The following is a 13,170-nucleotide window of genomic DNA, read 5'->3' on the forward strand; positions in this document are numbered from 1 at the left end:
AGTGAGAAAATGCATATTTGGCCATGTTGAATGATCCAGGTTTATGCTTTCGAATTGTGATGTTGGAGAAGATCTTGAGAGGCCCCTGCACTGCAAAGAGATCAAGTCAGTCAAGCCTAAAAGAAATTAACCTTGAATATTCATTGGAAGGGCTGATGCTGAAGCCAAAACTCCAATACTTTGGCCACCTGATGGGAAGAGCTGACTTACTGGAAGATTCTGATGTGGGGAAAGACTGAAGGCAAAAGAATGTGGAGACAGAGGATGAGATGGTTGGATTGCATCACTGACTCAATGAACATAAGTTTAAACAAACTCGGGGAGATAGTGATGGACAGGGAGCCTGGTGTGCTGCCGTCCATGGGGTTGCAAAGTCATACACAACTTAGCAACTGAACAACAACAACTTGATTATCAGGAGCAATCAACTTTCTAGTGACTTGATCAAAAAGAAAGTTCTGTGGTTGAAAGTTTCCTAAAATGATGACAATAGTGTTGTGTATATACATGTGTGAAGTGGGTTAAGTAAATAAAAGAATGCAGCAGATTCAGTCCAACTTTGAAAAAAACAAAAACCTCAGCATTCAGAAAACTAAGATCATGGTATCTGGTCCCATTACTTTATGGCAAATAGATGGGGAAACAATGGAAACAGTGACAGATTTTATTTTCGGGGACTCCAAAATCACTGCAGATGGTGATTGCAGCCATGAAATTAAAAGATGCTTATTCCTTGCAAGAAAAGTTATGACCAACTTCAACAGCATATTAAAAATCACAGACATTACTTTGCCAACAAAGGTCCGTCTAGTCAATGCTATGATTTTTCCAGAAGTCATGAACGGTTGAGAGAGATGGACCATAAAGAAAGCTGAGTGCTGAAGAATCGATGCTTTTGAACTGTGGTGTTGGAGAAGACTCTCGAGAGTCCCTTGGGTTGCAAGGAGATCCAACCAGTCCATCCTAAATGAAATCAGTCCTGAATATTCATTGGAAAGACTGATGTTGAAGCTGAAGCTCCAATACTTTGGCCACCTGATGAAAAAAACTAGGTCATTTGAAAAGACCCTGATGCTAGGAAAGATTGAAGGTGGGAGGAAAAGTGGATGACAGAGGATGAGATGTTTGGATGGCATCACCAACTCGATGGACATGAGTTTGAGTAAACTCCAGTAGTTGGTGATGGACAGGGAAGCCTGGCATGCTGCAGTTCATGGATTCGCAAACAGTCAGACACAACTGAGTGACTGAACTGAACTGATTGGAAAAATCATAGCTTTGGCTATATGGACCTTTGTAGGCAAAGTGATGTCTCTGCTTTTTAATACATTGTCTAAGTTTCTCATAGCTTTTCTTCCAAGGAGCAAGCATCTTTTAATTTCATGACTACTGTCACCATCTGCAGTGATTTTGGAGCCCAAGAAAATAAAGTCTGTCACTGCTTATATTTTTTCCCTATTTATTTGCCATGAAGTGATGGGACCAGATGCCATGATCTTAGATTTTTGAGTGTTGAGTTTTAATCCAGCTTTTTCACAAAATATATATTTAATTTATATTTAAAATATATTTCAAACAATATATATAGTATTTATACACATGTACACCGTTTCATGCATGTATGAATGTGTGTACTTATATAATACGAGGTTATCTACGTCCCATTGGTTCTCTTTTCTGTAGAACCCTGACTGAGACCCAACTTGTTACAAAAGTTGAGTCCATTTGGCTTCCTATGGTTTGGGGTAGCTACTTGAACTCTGTCATTCTCATTGCTGTCAGAGAGCTGAGTATCCTCCCATCATTCTTACTGATGAAGGAACAAGAGCCACTCCCAAAAGTAAAACATGCAAATGAAAGTCTTGTGTGCCTCTCCCTCATCCACAGCCTGCTTTTGGTTAGTTACTATCATAATTTAAAATAAATAAAGACTTAGTTTGGTGGGTCACACAGTGATGGCAACTGGCACAGTGATTAAGGGGAATGTCTCATTTGATAAATTGACCAGGTTATTAGTCCCCTAGACCAACTGGTTTTCAGGAAACTTGCTGGGCTTAGTGCTTTCACATACTGTATCTCATTTAACCCTCACAATAACCTCATGAACAAGGTACTATTATCAGATCTGAGGAACAGGATCATCCTTGCTCAGGGCACCCAGTGGGTAAGTGGCAGGAATGGTACTGATCTTGGGTCAGTCTGTGTCCAAGGCCCTTGGGATCAACCTCATCACCCTGCTTCTGTCTGAACAAGCCTCAGCCCCTCTGGCAGAGATGATGAGACATGTAAGCTCTCCTAGTGGTCCTAGAATATGTGCTCTAAAGGAGACTGAGGCTAGTGATGTGGGAATATGCAAGGGCCAGGCTTTACTCTGTCTGGGTCATTCTGTGATGCACGGGGGGAGTGGGGGAGCGGTGGCTAGCTCTATGCTGTGGGTCCTTCAGAAGCCAAGGTGACCATGGTCACTTTTGCTTTCTAAGGCGTCAACATTAACATCAAGGTCACCTTCTCCTGGGATGCGTTTCTAAGGCATCAACATTAACATCAAGGTCACCTTCTCCTGGGACTCCGCCCCTAATTACCTCTCCAGGGGAAGGCAGGAAATTAGGTAAATAGCTCAGGCAGGCTCCTTATCTAATCAGAGCTCAGGGTTGTTTTCCTGCTGGTATTAACCTGGTTGGTGAATGGGGATATTCTTGCTCACTTTTCTGCTGCTCAGAAACAGGCATGAAACATTCAGAAGATCCTTAGATCACGAGAACTTCTTGTTCCTTAGATACTGGTTTCTTGCATAGCAAGTGAAGGCTCAGGAAACAGCCTTGAGCAGAGGTGTCTGAGCTCCCCAAGTATTGTCACAGGTCAGAGGAAGATGGAAAATCATCTCTTGACACTGAATGTATATGTCCATGCAGGAATGTGTGTGCACATATGTGTCTTTGTATTTGTATACCCAGTGTATTCAGTGGGTGACTGAATCGTGTATCAACTCTCTGTATGTAGGAAGGATTTAGATAGAATATAAAGGGCTGAAAAAATCTTCCTGGTAGTGTGTGTGTGTGTGTGTGTATGTGTGTACACACACATGCTGCCTAGGTTTATGTTTGTGTGTTTTAATTGACTGCATGACTGCATGTGTATCTGTGTGTATATAGTATGTGCTTTTTTGTGGGTTGTGCTTTGTCTCAAGGCTAGGTGTGATGTTTATGTCTTGTGTTGTATGTATGTGTTAGTTTGTTTGAAAGTAACACAAATCCTGACTGTTTTTAACCTAGAATGAGTATAGGTCATAAAGTGAATGGATGTTGGTCTCTGAGGTCTATGATTTGTGTATCTGTGTGTGTGTGACTACATGTTATTTTCTGTTCTATTCCCAGTGTCAAGAATAGTGTCTAGAATATGGTTGAACAAATGAAGATATTTACATTAGTCTCCTTTGAAAGAAAGTCTCGTTTGCCACTGGAAATCTCATGCACTCTGTGACCAGAAGGATGCAGACAGAAAATTCCAGCAGAAAAATATGCAGTTTGTCTGAATTTTGATGCAGTCCCCAGGCAAAAAAAAAAAAAAAAAAAAAAGCACATGGCTGGCTGTAATGTACCCATGGTGACAACAATCACTATATCTCAGTCTTTGATATTTTCTACTCCCTTTATCCCCAGCAGAAATTAAGAAGAGAATGAGGAGGGAGAACCAGAGCAGCGTGTCTGAGTTCCTCCTCCTGGGGCTCCCCATCCAGCCAGAGCATCAGAGCGTGTTCTTCGCCCTGTTCCTGGGCATGTACCTGATCACGGTGCTGGGCAACCTGCTCATCCTCCTGCTCATCAGGCTGGACTCTCGCCTCCACACCCTCATGTACTTCTTCCTCAGCCACTTGGCCTTCTCTGATGTGTCTTTCTCATCTGTCACTGTCCCTAAGATGCTCGTGAACATGCAGACTCAAGATCAATCCATTCCTTATGCGGGGTGCATAGCACAGATGTATTTTTTTCTACTTTTTGTTTGTCTTGACAATTTCCTTCTTGCAGTGATGGCTTATGACCGGTACGTGGCCATTTGTCAGCCACTCCACTACACCACCATCATGAGGGGGGGATTGTGTGTCTTACTGGTGGCTGGATCCTGGTTCTTCTCTTGTGTCCATGCCTTGCTGCATACTCTCCTTCTGTCCCGACTGTCTTTCTGTGCTGACAATAACATCCCCCATTTCTTCTGTGAACCAGCTGCCCTCTTAAAGTTGGCCTGCTCAGACATCTCCCTCAATGAGTTAGTTATCTTCACTGAGGGGGGCGTGTTTGCCTTCTTGGCATTGAGTGCTATTTTGGGCTCTTATATTCACATTGGAGCCACCATCCTGAGGGTCCCGTCCATCAAGAGAATCCGCAAAGCTTTGTCCACCTGTGGCTCCCACCTCTTTGTGGTGTTTTTGTACTATGGGACTGTTGCAATGATTTACTTCTTTCCTTCAACAAACAATTCCAAAGTCAAAGACACAATTGCTTCACTTATGCATACTGTGGTGACACCCATGTTAAACCCCTTTATCTACAGCCTGAGGAACAGAGACATGAAATTGGCCCTGGGAATTCTATACAAGAAGGGGATTATTTTTGCCAAGTAACAGTTACCCATTAAAGGATGCTTTCAGAGACATGTTCTGAAAAATTGTGTAGGCGACTGCAGTAGATTGCAAAAAGGGCCACAATATTTTGCAGCCCTCCCTTCCAAGTGAGAGTTTATTTCCCTACCCATTGAATCTGGGCAGGACATGTGACTTATTTTGATTAATAGATTCAGTGAAAGTGAGGTTGTGAGTGTCCCAAGCCCAGGTAGATTGTGTTCCTGCCACTCTCAGAACCTTGAGATCTCCAGGTGAACCAGTCCAAGTTGAACTGTGTGAAGATGTGGGACCACATGGAGGAGAAGCAAGGTGTTCCAGCTAACAATCAATCTGTTCCCAGGTGACCTGGCAGGTGACTGCAGAGGTATGAGTGAGTCCTGACAGCTCAGTTGGTAAAGAATCCACCTACAATGTGGGACACCTGAGTTCGATTCCTGGGTTAGGAAGATCCTCTGGAGAAGGGAAAGGCTACTCACTCCAGTATTCTGGCCCGGAGAATTCCATGGACTATACAGTCCATGGGATTGCAAATAGCTGGACACAACTGAGCGACTTTCACTTTACTGAGAACAGTTGAACCTAGCCTAGACCAAAAGCACCATCCAACTGAGCACAGTTCCAGCCCAAATCGCCAGCTCATGGAAATGTCATATAAACAAGTGATTGTTGTTAAGTGACTAAGTTTTGGGATGGTTTGTTATGCAGCCAAAGCTAACTGATACTGATACTGCCCTTGTCTCTGGTACCCATCAAACTTTCCTTGATTTCAATGGTCCTTCCCCCTTTTTGGTTTCCTCTACTTGGATTGTGTTCCCTGCCTATTTTTCTAGAACCCACTGACTTTACAACCTCATGGATATTGTGACTCATGGCCTTAGCTTTAGGTATGTCTCTTGTCTTCACTATTTTTAATAACCTTTGGAATCTGGCATTACCAGCAACTTTAATTTTGTTAAGTCAACATCTTAAATTGCTGCCTTATCTATTTGAATGACTTACTGTAGTATCGACATACATGGACTTCCTTTTTCTGAGGAAAATAGTACATATTATATGTTTCCTCTCTAAGAAGGGGAGCGATTTTGGGCTATGATTAGAGATCGGAAAAATATTGCATTTTTGTGTGTTACACCTACTTTCAGTTCAGTTCAGTCCCTCAGTCATGTTTGACTCTTTGTGACCCTATGTACTGCAGTACACCAGGCTTCCCTGTCCATCACCAGCTCCTGGAGCTTATTTAAATTCATGTCCATTGAGTCAGTGATGCCATCCTACCATCTCATCATCTGTCATCCTCTTCTTTCCTGCCTTCAATCTTTCCCAGCATCAGGGTCTTTTCCAATGAGTCAATTCTTCCCATTAGGTGGCCAAAATATTGGAGTTTCAGCTTCAGCATCAATCCTTCCAATAAATATTCAGGACTGATTTCCTTTAGGATGGACTGATTGGATCTCTTTGCAGTCCAAGGGACTCTCAAGAGTCTTCTCCAACACCACAGTTCAAAAGCATCAATTCTTCAGTGCTAGGCTTTCTTCACAGTCCAACTCTCACATCCATACATGACTACTGGAAAAACCATAGCTTTGACTAGATGGACCTTTGTTGGCAATATAAGGTCTTGCTTTTTAATATGATGTCTGGGTTGGTCATAGATTTTCTTCCAAGGAACAAGCATCTTTTAATTTATGGCTGCAGTCACCATCTGCAGTGATTTTGGAGGACCCAAAAATAAAGGCTCTCACTGTTTCCATTTTTTCTCTATCTATTTGCCTTGAAGTGAAGGGACCAGATACCACGACCTTAGTTTTCTGAATGTTGAGTTTTAAGCCAACTTTTTCACTCTCCTCTTTCTTCTTAATTTACTGACACTGAGTTGTGGTTAGGATTCTATGCTTTCGCTGCCAAAAACATAGGTTCAATCTCTGGCTGGGGACTAAGATCCCACAATCTGTGGGGCACAGCTGAAAAAAAAAAAGAAAAGAATTTTCAAATGTGATATGCTACTTTCTTTAGAATAAAATTCCTTACATTTAAGTTTGAATCAAGGTGTGTGGTATATTGTTTTAGATAAATAAAGTCATAAAAATAGCTAAGATGAAATTTAATAATTCATAGTGTGTAATATGGAGAAGGCAATGGCACCCCACTCCACTACTCTTGGCTGGAAAATCCCATAGATGGAGGAGCCTGGTAGGCTGCAGTCCATGGGGTTGCTGAGGGTCGAACACGACTGAGCGACTTCACTTTCACTTTTCACTTTCATGCATTGGAGAAGGAAATGGCAACCCACTCCAGTGTTCTTGCCTGGAGAATCCCAGGGACGGCAGAGCTTGGTGGACTGACGTCTATGGGGTCGCACAGAGTCGGACACGCTGAAGCAACTTAGCAGCAGTTAGCAGCAGCAGTGTGTAATAATTCTCATGTGGAAATTATTAAAGAGATTGCAATACCAGACCACCTGACCTACCTCTTGAGAAATCTGTATTCAAGTCAGGAAACAATAGTTAGAACTGGACATGGAACAACAGACTGGTTCCAAATAGGAAAAGGAGTACATCAAGGCTGTATATTGTCACCCTGCTTATTTAACTTATATGCAGAGTACATAGTGAGAAATGCTGGACTGGATGAAACACAAGCTGGAATCAAGATTACCAGGAGAAATATCAATAACCTCAGATATGAAGATGACACCACTCTTATGGGAGAAAATGAAGAAGAACTAAAGAGCCCCTTGGTGAAAGTGAAAGAGGAGAGTGAAAAGGGTGACTTAAAACTCAGTATTCAGAAAACTAAGATCATGTCATCTGGTCCCATCACTTCATGACAAATAGATGGGGAAACAATGGAAACAGTGAGAGACTTTATTTTGGGGGGCTCCAATATCACTGCAGATGGGACTGCAGCCATGAAATTAAAAGACGCTTACTCCTTGGAAGAAAAGCTATGACCAACTTAGACAGCATATTCAAAAGGAGAGACATTACTTTGCCAACAAAGGTCCTTCTAGTCAAGGCCATGTTTTTTCCAGTAGTCATGTATGGATGTGAGAGTTGGACTGTAAAGAAAGCTTAGCGCCAAAGAATTGATGCTTTTGAACTGTGGTGTTGGAGAAGACTCTTGAGAGACTCTTGGGTTGCAAGGAGATCCAACCAGTCCATCCTAAAGGAAATCAGTCCTGAATGTTCATTGGAAGGACTGATGCTAAAGCTGAAACTCCAATATTTTGGCCACCTGATGAGGAGAACTGACTCATTGGAAAAGGTCCTGATGCTAGGAAAGATTGGGGGCAAGAGGAGAAGGGGATGACAGACGATGTGATGGTATGATTGTATCACCGACTTAATGGACATGAGTTTGAGTAAACTCCAGGAGCTGGTGATGGACAGGGAAGCCTGGCATGCTTCAGTCCATGGGGTCGCAGAGTTAGACATGACTGAGTGACTGAATTGAACTGAGGTTAGGATAACAGCGGGAAAAGTAGTAAAAATTCAGTAGACTGTGATTAGCTGTAAGTTAGGATCAACACGAGTTGTTGACTAATTGGAAATGAGAGGAGCATGAAAGATAGAGTCAAAGATGCCTACATTTGGATTTAACAACATGGAATTGTCATTACCTACAATGGTAATTGTAACTGTGAGCTTCCCAATGGTTCATCAGGTAAAGAATCTGCCTGCAATGTAGGAGACACAGGAGACATGGGTTTAATCCTTGGGTGGAGAAGATCCCCTGGAGGAGGAAATGGCAACCCACTCCAGGATTCTTGCCTGAAAAATCCCATGGACAGAGGAGCTCAGCAGGCTACAGTCCATGGGGTCACAAACAGTTGGATATGACTGAGCATGAACACGATAATGACAACAGTGGTAATGAAACAAATTGTGTATGCATGTGTGAGAAGCTGAAAGTGATGTCTCTAAACAATAAAAAGATAATAAACAAAATGCCAGACAATGTTAGTAGCGCAGATGGTAAAGCATCTGCCTGCAATGCGGGAAACATAGGTTCAATCCCTGGCTTGGGAAGATTCCCTGGAGAAGGAAATGGCAAACCACTCCTGTATTCTTGACTGGAGAATCCTGTGGACAGAGGAGCCTGGTGGGCTACAGTCCATGGGGTCACAAAAAGTCGGACATGACTAAGTGACTAACACAGACAATGTTCTAAGCACATCATGTGCTTCAACTCATTTACTCTTGTAAACTACCTTAAGAGGTGAGGGGGTTCGACTGTTACTCTTACTGAGCAATTTTAAAGACAGAAATGCTGCCACCATGGCTTATCTAAACTGGAAGTGAAGATGAAAAAACACTGGCAAACATTACACAGAGACACTCTCCATAGATAAATATTTGAGGGTTTTCAGATACTCCATAATTTTCCCTAATGACCCAGTTGGCCAGACATTCTTATTTTTTCTTTCCTCTCTGTGGGTATGCATCCTGTTTTTGCCATTTCAATGATAGCTGACTATTATTTGTTATTTCTTGTATTTTTTAGCAGGCTTTCAAACTAAACCAAGTGTATCTGAATTATTTTTGCTACCATTTAATGGAAGAGAAAAACATCTGATCTTATAGCCATATCTATAGGCCCCAATGATACTAATTGTAATCCTAAAACTAATAGTTGCACTTTGTTTTATATTCTAATTTTTTTTAAGTTTTATAGATTTTTTAAAATATAGAAATATTTTTAGCCCATATCTATCCATATGATTCAGCTGGGCCCTGAGGTAGCAAAGAGAAGGACATGGCAACCCACTCCAGTGTTCTTGCCTGGAGAATCCCAGGGACCAGGGAGCCTGGTGGGCTGCCATCTATGGGGTCGCACAGAGTCGGACACGACTGAAGCGACTTAACAGCAGCAAGGTAGCAAAGGGCCTTCCCAGGTGGTACAGTGGTAAAGCAACTGCTTGTCAATGCTGGAGACCCAGAAGACATGAGTTCGATCCCTGGATTGGGAAGATCCCCTGGAATAGGAAATGGCAACCTGCTCCAGTATTCTTGCCTGGAAAATCCCACGGACAGAGGAGTCTGGTCACCTGCAGTCTCTAGGGTCACAAAGAGTGGGACATGACTGAGCCACCGAGAACACACATACACACAAGGTAGCAAAAATTAGCTACTGTCACTAAGAGGTCCTAGACTCCCCAAAAGACAGAAAGGATTTCAAGAAAAGGATGTGAGAAAATTTTAGACAATATTTCCCTATAGAGCCTTACAGAACTTGTTTCTTGATTTGATTAAGTACATCCAAGATGCTTTTCCTTCAGAATCATAAAGAGTCAGTTCATACCTACAAGTTACCATAGCAAGACATTTGTGTCTCCTCAATGTATCGCCCAAGAATTATTTCTATGTTATCAAATGACCTTATTGTCATTACTGTATTAAAAAAAAGAATTTACCTTTAGGGATATTCATGCCTTTCTTCTCAAGTATTCAAAATAAATTCTCAGTTCCTCATATTTTATTAATAGCCCTGTGTGGTAACTGACCATGAGGGCACTAAGATACTAGTTCTGGCCATTGTATGGTGTTGTGTGCAGAATATATATGTTTAGGGACCAAGGTGTGGAAGTAGGTTTGGGCTGTCTACCATCACCCTGGTGGCCACTGACAGGAGGCATAAACATACAAACACTTTATTCTCACTCTTAAAGGTCTTTTTTTTTTTAATGTAAGAAACAGACATTTTGTAAAACAGGTTCCATACAAATAATATAGCTAGCAGTCATAAGTAAGAATTCAGCCAAGAGCTTCCATTAAGTGCAGCCCAGTATATCCCAGGGCATCTGACTTAGTCTACTCTGTACCAATCCTTATCTTTCAGGGAAATTATATATTGGCATTGTCCATAAGGTACACAGGCCAGTTTCCTGGTATTACTAGACTGATTATCCTTAGTATGATTTAATTGTTCACTGCATAGAAGAGGCTTTAAGCTTAAATTACCATAGCCTGGTGTTTACATAAATCCATCCCATAATTGTGGGAGATTTTATTCCTTGGCTGAAACTTTGCTTGTTGCTCTGATTGAGCTTGAGTAATAGAAGAAAATATTTTTATGGCCAGGGTCAGAGCAGGCATTATTAATTGGCCACATGAAGGTAGTCCATTTAGTGATATCAACAGTGACCTGAACATGACTGTAATTTTTCTTTTGAAGTAAATTTCCTCAGGGCCAACAAGTTAGAGCCTTGGAGTGGAGATATTCACCAAGATAACCCAGAAGTGCTAGACACAGGTAATTGGTCACAAACCCAACAACTGGATTGATTTACAAAACTAGCATAGGATCAATGCACTGGTCATAACAAATACCCTCTTCCACCAAGGTGTTTCTTCCACCTTCAACAACACAAGAGAAGACTCTATACATAGACATCACCAAATGGTCAACACTGAAATCAGATTGATTATATTCTTTGCAGCCAAAGATGGAGAAGCTCTATACAGTCAACAAAAACAAGACCAGGAGCTGACTGTGGCTCAGATCATGAAGTCCTTATTGCCAAATTCAGACTGAAATTGAAGAAAGTAGGGAAAACCACTAGACCATTCAGGTATGACCTAAATCAAATCCCTTATGATTATACAGTGGAAGTGAAAAATAGATTTAAGGGCCTAGATCTGATAGAGTGCCTGATGAACTATGGACTGAGGTTCATGACACTGTACAGGAGACAGGGATCAAGACCATCCCCATGGAAAAGAAATGCAAAAAAGCAAAATGGCTGTCTGGGGAGGCCTTACAAATAGCTGTGAAAAGAAGAGAAGCAAAAAGCAATGGAGAAAAGGAAAGATATAAGTATCTGAATGCAGATTTCCAAAGAACAGCAAGAAGAGATAAGAAAGCCTTCTTTAGCAATCAATGCAAAGAAATAGAGGTAAACAACAGAATGGGAAAGACTAGAGATCTCTTCAAGAAAATTAGAGATACCAAGGGAACATTTCATGCAAAGATGGGCTCGATAAAGGACAGAAATGGTATGGACCTAACAGAAGCAGAAGACATTAAGAAGAGATGGCAAGAATACACAGAAGAACTGTACAAAAAAGATCTTCACGACCCAGATAATCACGATGGTGTGATCACTGACCTAGAGCCAGACATCCTGGAATGTGAAGTCAAGTGGGCCTTAGAAAGCTTCACTACAAACAAAGCTAGTGGAGGAGATGGAATTCCAGTTGAGCTATTTCAAATCCTGAAAGATGATGCTGTTAAAGTGCTGCACTCAATATGCCAGCAAATTTGGAAAACTCAGCAGTGGCCACAAGACTGGAAAAGGGCAGTTTTCATTCCAATCCCAAAGAAAGGCAATGCCAAAGAATGCTCAAACTAACAGACAATTGCACTCATCTCACACGCTAGTAAAGTAATGCTCAAAATTCTCCAAGCCAGGCTTCAGCAATATGTGAACCGTGAACTTCCTGATGTTCAAGCTGGTTTCAGAAAAGGCAGAGGAACCAGAGATCAAATTGCCAACATCCGCTGGATCATGGAAAAAGCAAGAGAGTTCCAGAAAAACATCTATTTCTGCTTTACTGACTATGCCAAAGCCTTTGACTATGTGGATCACCATAAACTGTGGAAAATTCTGAAAGAGATGGGAATACCAGACCACCTGATCTGCCTCTTGAGAAATTTGTATGCAGGTCAGGAAGCAACAGTTAGAACTGGACATGGGACAACAGACTGGTTCCAAACAGGAAAAGGAGTACATCAAGGCTGTATATTGTCACCCTGCTTATTTAATTTATATGCAAAGTACATCATGAGAAACGCTGGGCTGGAAGAAATACAAGCTGGAATCAAGATTGCCGGGAGAAATATCAATAACCTCAGATATGCAGATGACACCACCCTTATGGCAGAAAGTGAAGAGGAACTCAAAAGCCTCTTGATGAAAGTGAAAGAGGAGAGTGAAAAAGTTGGCTTAAAGCTCAACATTCAGAAAACAAAGATCATGGCTTCTGATCCCATCACTTCATGGGAAATAGATGGGGAAACAGTGGAAACAGTGTCAGACTTTATTTTGGGGGGCTCCAAAATCACTGCAGATGGTGACTGCAGCCATGAAATTAAAAGACGCTTGCTCCTTGGAAGGAAAGTTATGACCAACCTAGATAGCATATTCAAAAGCAGAGACACTACTTTGCCAGCAAAGGTTTGTCTAGTCAAGGCTATGGTTTTTCCTGTGGTCATGTATGGATGTGAGAGTTGGACTGTGAAGAAGGCTGAACGCCGAAGAATTGATGCTTTTGAACTGTGGTGTTGGAGAAGACTCTTGAGAGTCCCTTGGACTGCAAGGAGATCCAACCAGTCCATTCTGAAGATCAGCCCTGGGATTTCTTTGGAAGGAATGATGCTAAAGCTGAAACTCCAGTACTTGGGCCACCTCATGCAAAGTGTTGACTCATTGGAAAAGACTCTGATGCTGGGAGGGATTGGGGGCAGGAGGAGAAGCGGACGACAGAGGATGAGATGGCTGGATGGCATCACTGACTCGATGGACGTGAGTCTGAGTGAACTCTGGGAGTTGG

The 13,170-nt window shown here is 41.9% G+C and overlaps 1 protein-coding gene across 1 annotated transcript; it reads left to right on the top strand.

Moving 5' to 3' along the window:
* Positions 1-3,676: 3,676 nt before the first annotated feature.
* On the top strand, positions 3,677-4,618 carry LOC109565622 (olfactory receptor 1J4-like). The gene has a single exon (XM_019969527.2). It carries the CDS (start codon positions 3,677-3,679, stop codon positions 4,616-4,618), a length of 942 nt encoding a protein of 313 aa, XP_019825086.1.
* Positions 4,619-13,170: the final 8,552 nt, after the last annotated feature.

The sequence above is a fragment of the Bos indicus genome, chromosome 11 (assembly GCF_029378745.1).
Source record: "Bos indicus isolate NIAB-ARS_2022 breed Sahiwal x Tharparkar chromosome 11, NIAB-ARS_B.indTharparkar_mat_pri_1.0, whole genome shotgun sequence".
Lineage (NCBI taxonomy): Eukaryota > Metazoa > Chordata > Mammalia > Artiodactyla > Bovidae > Bos > Bos indicus.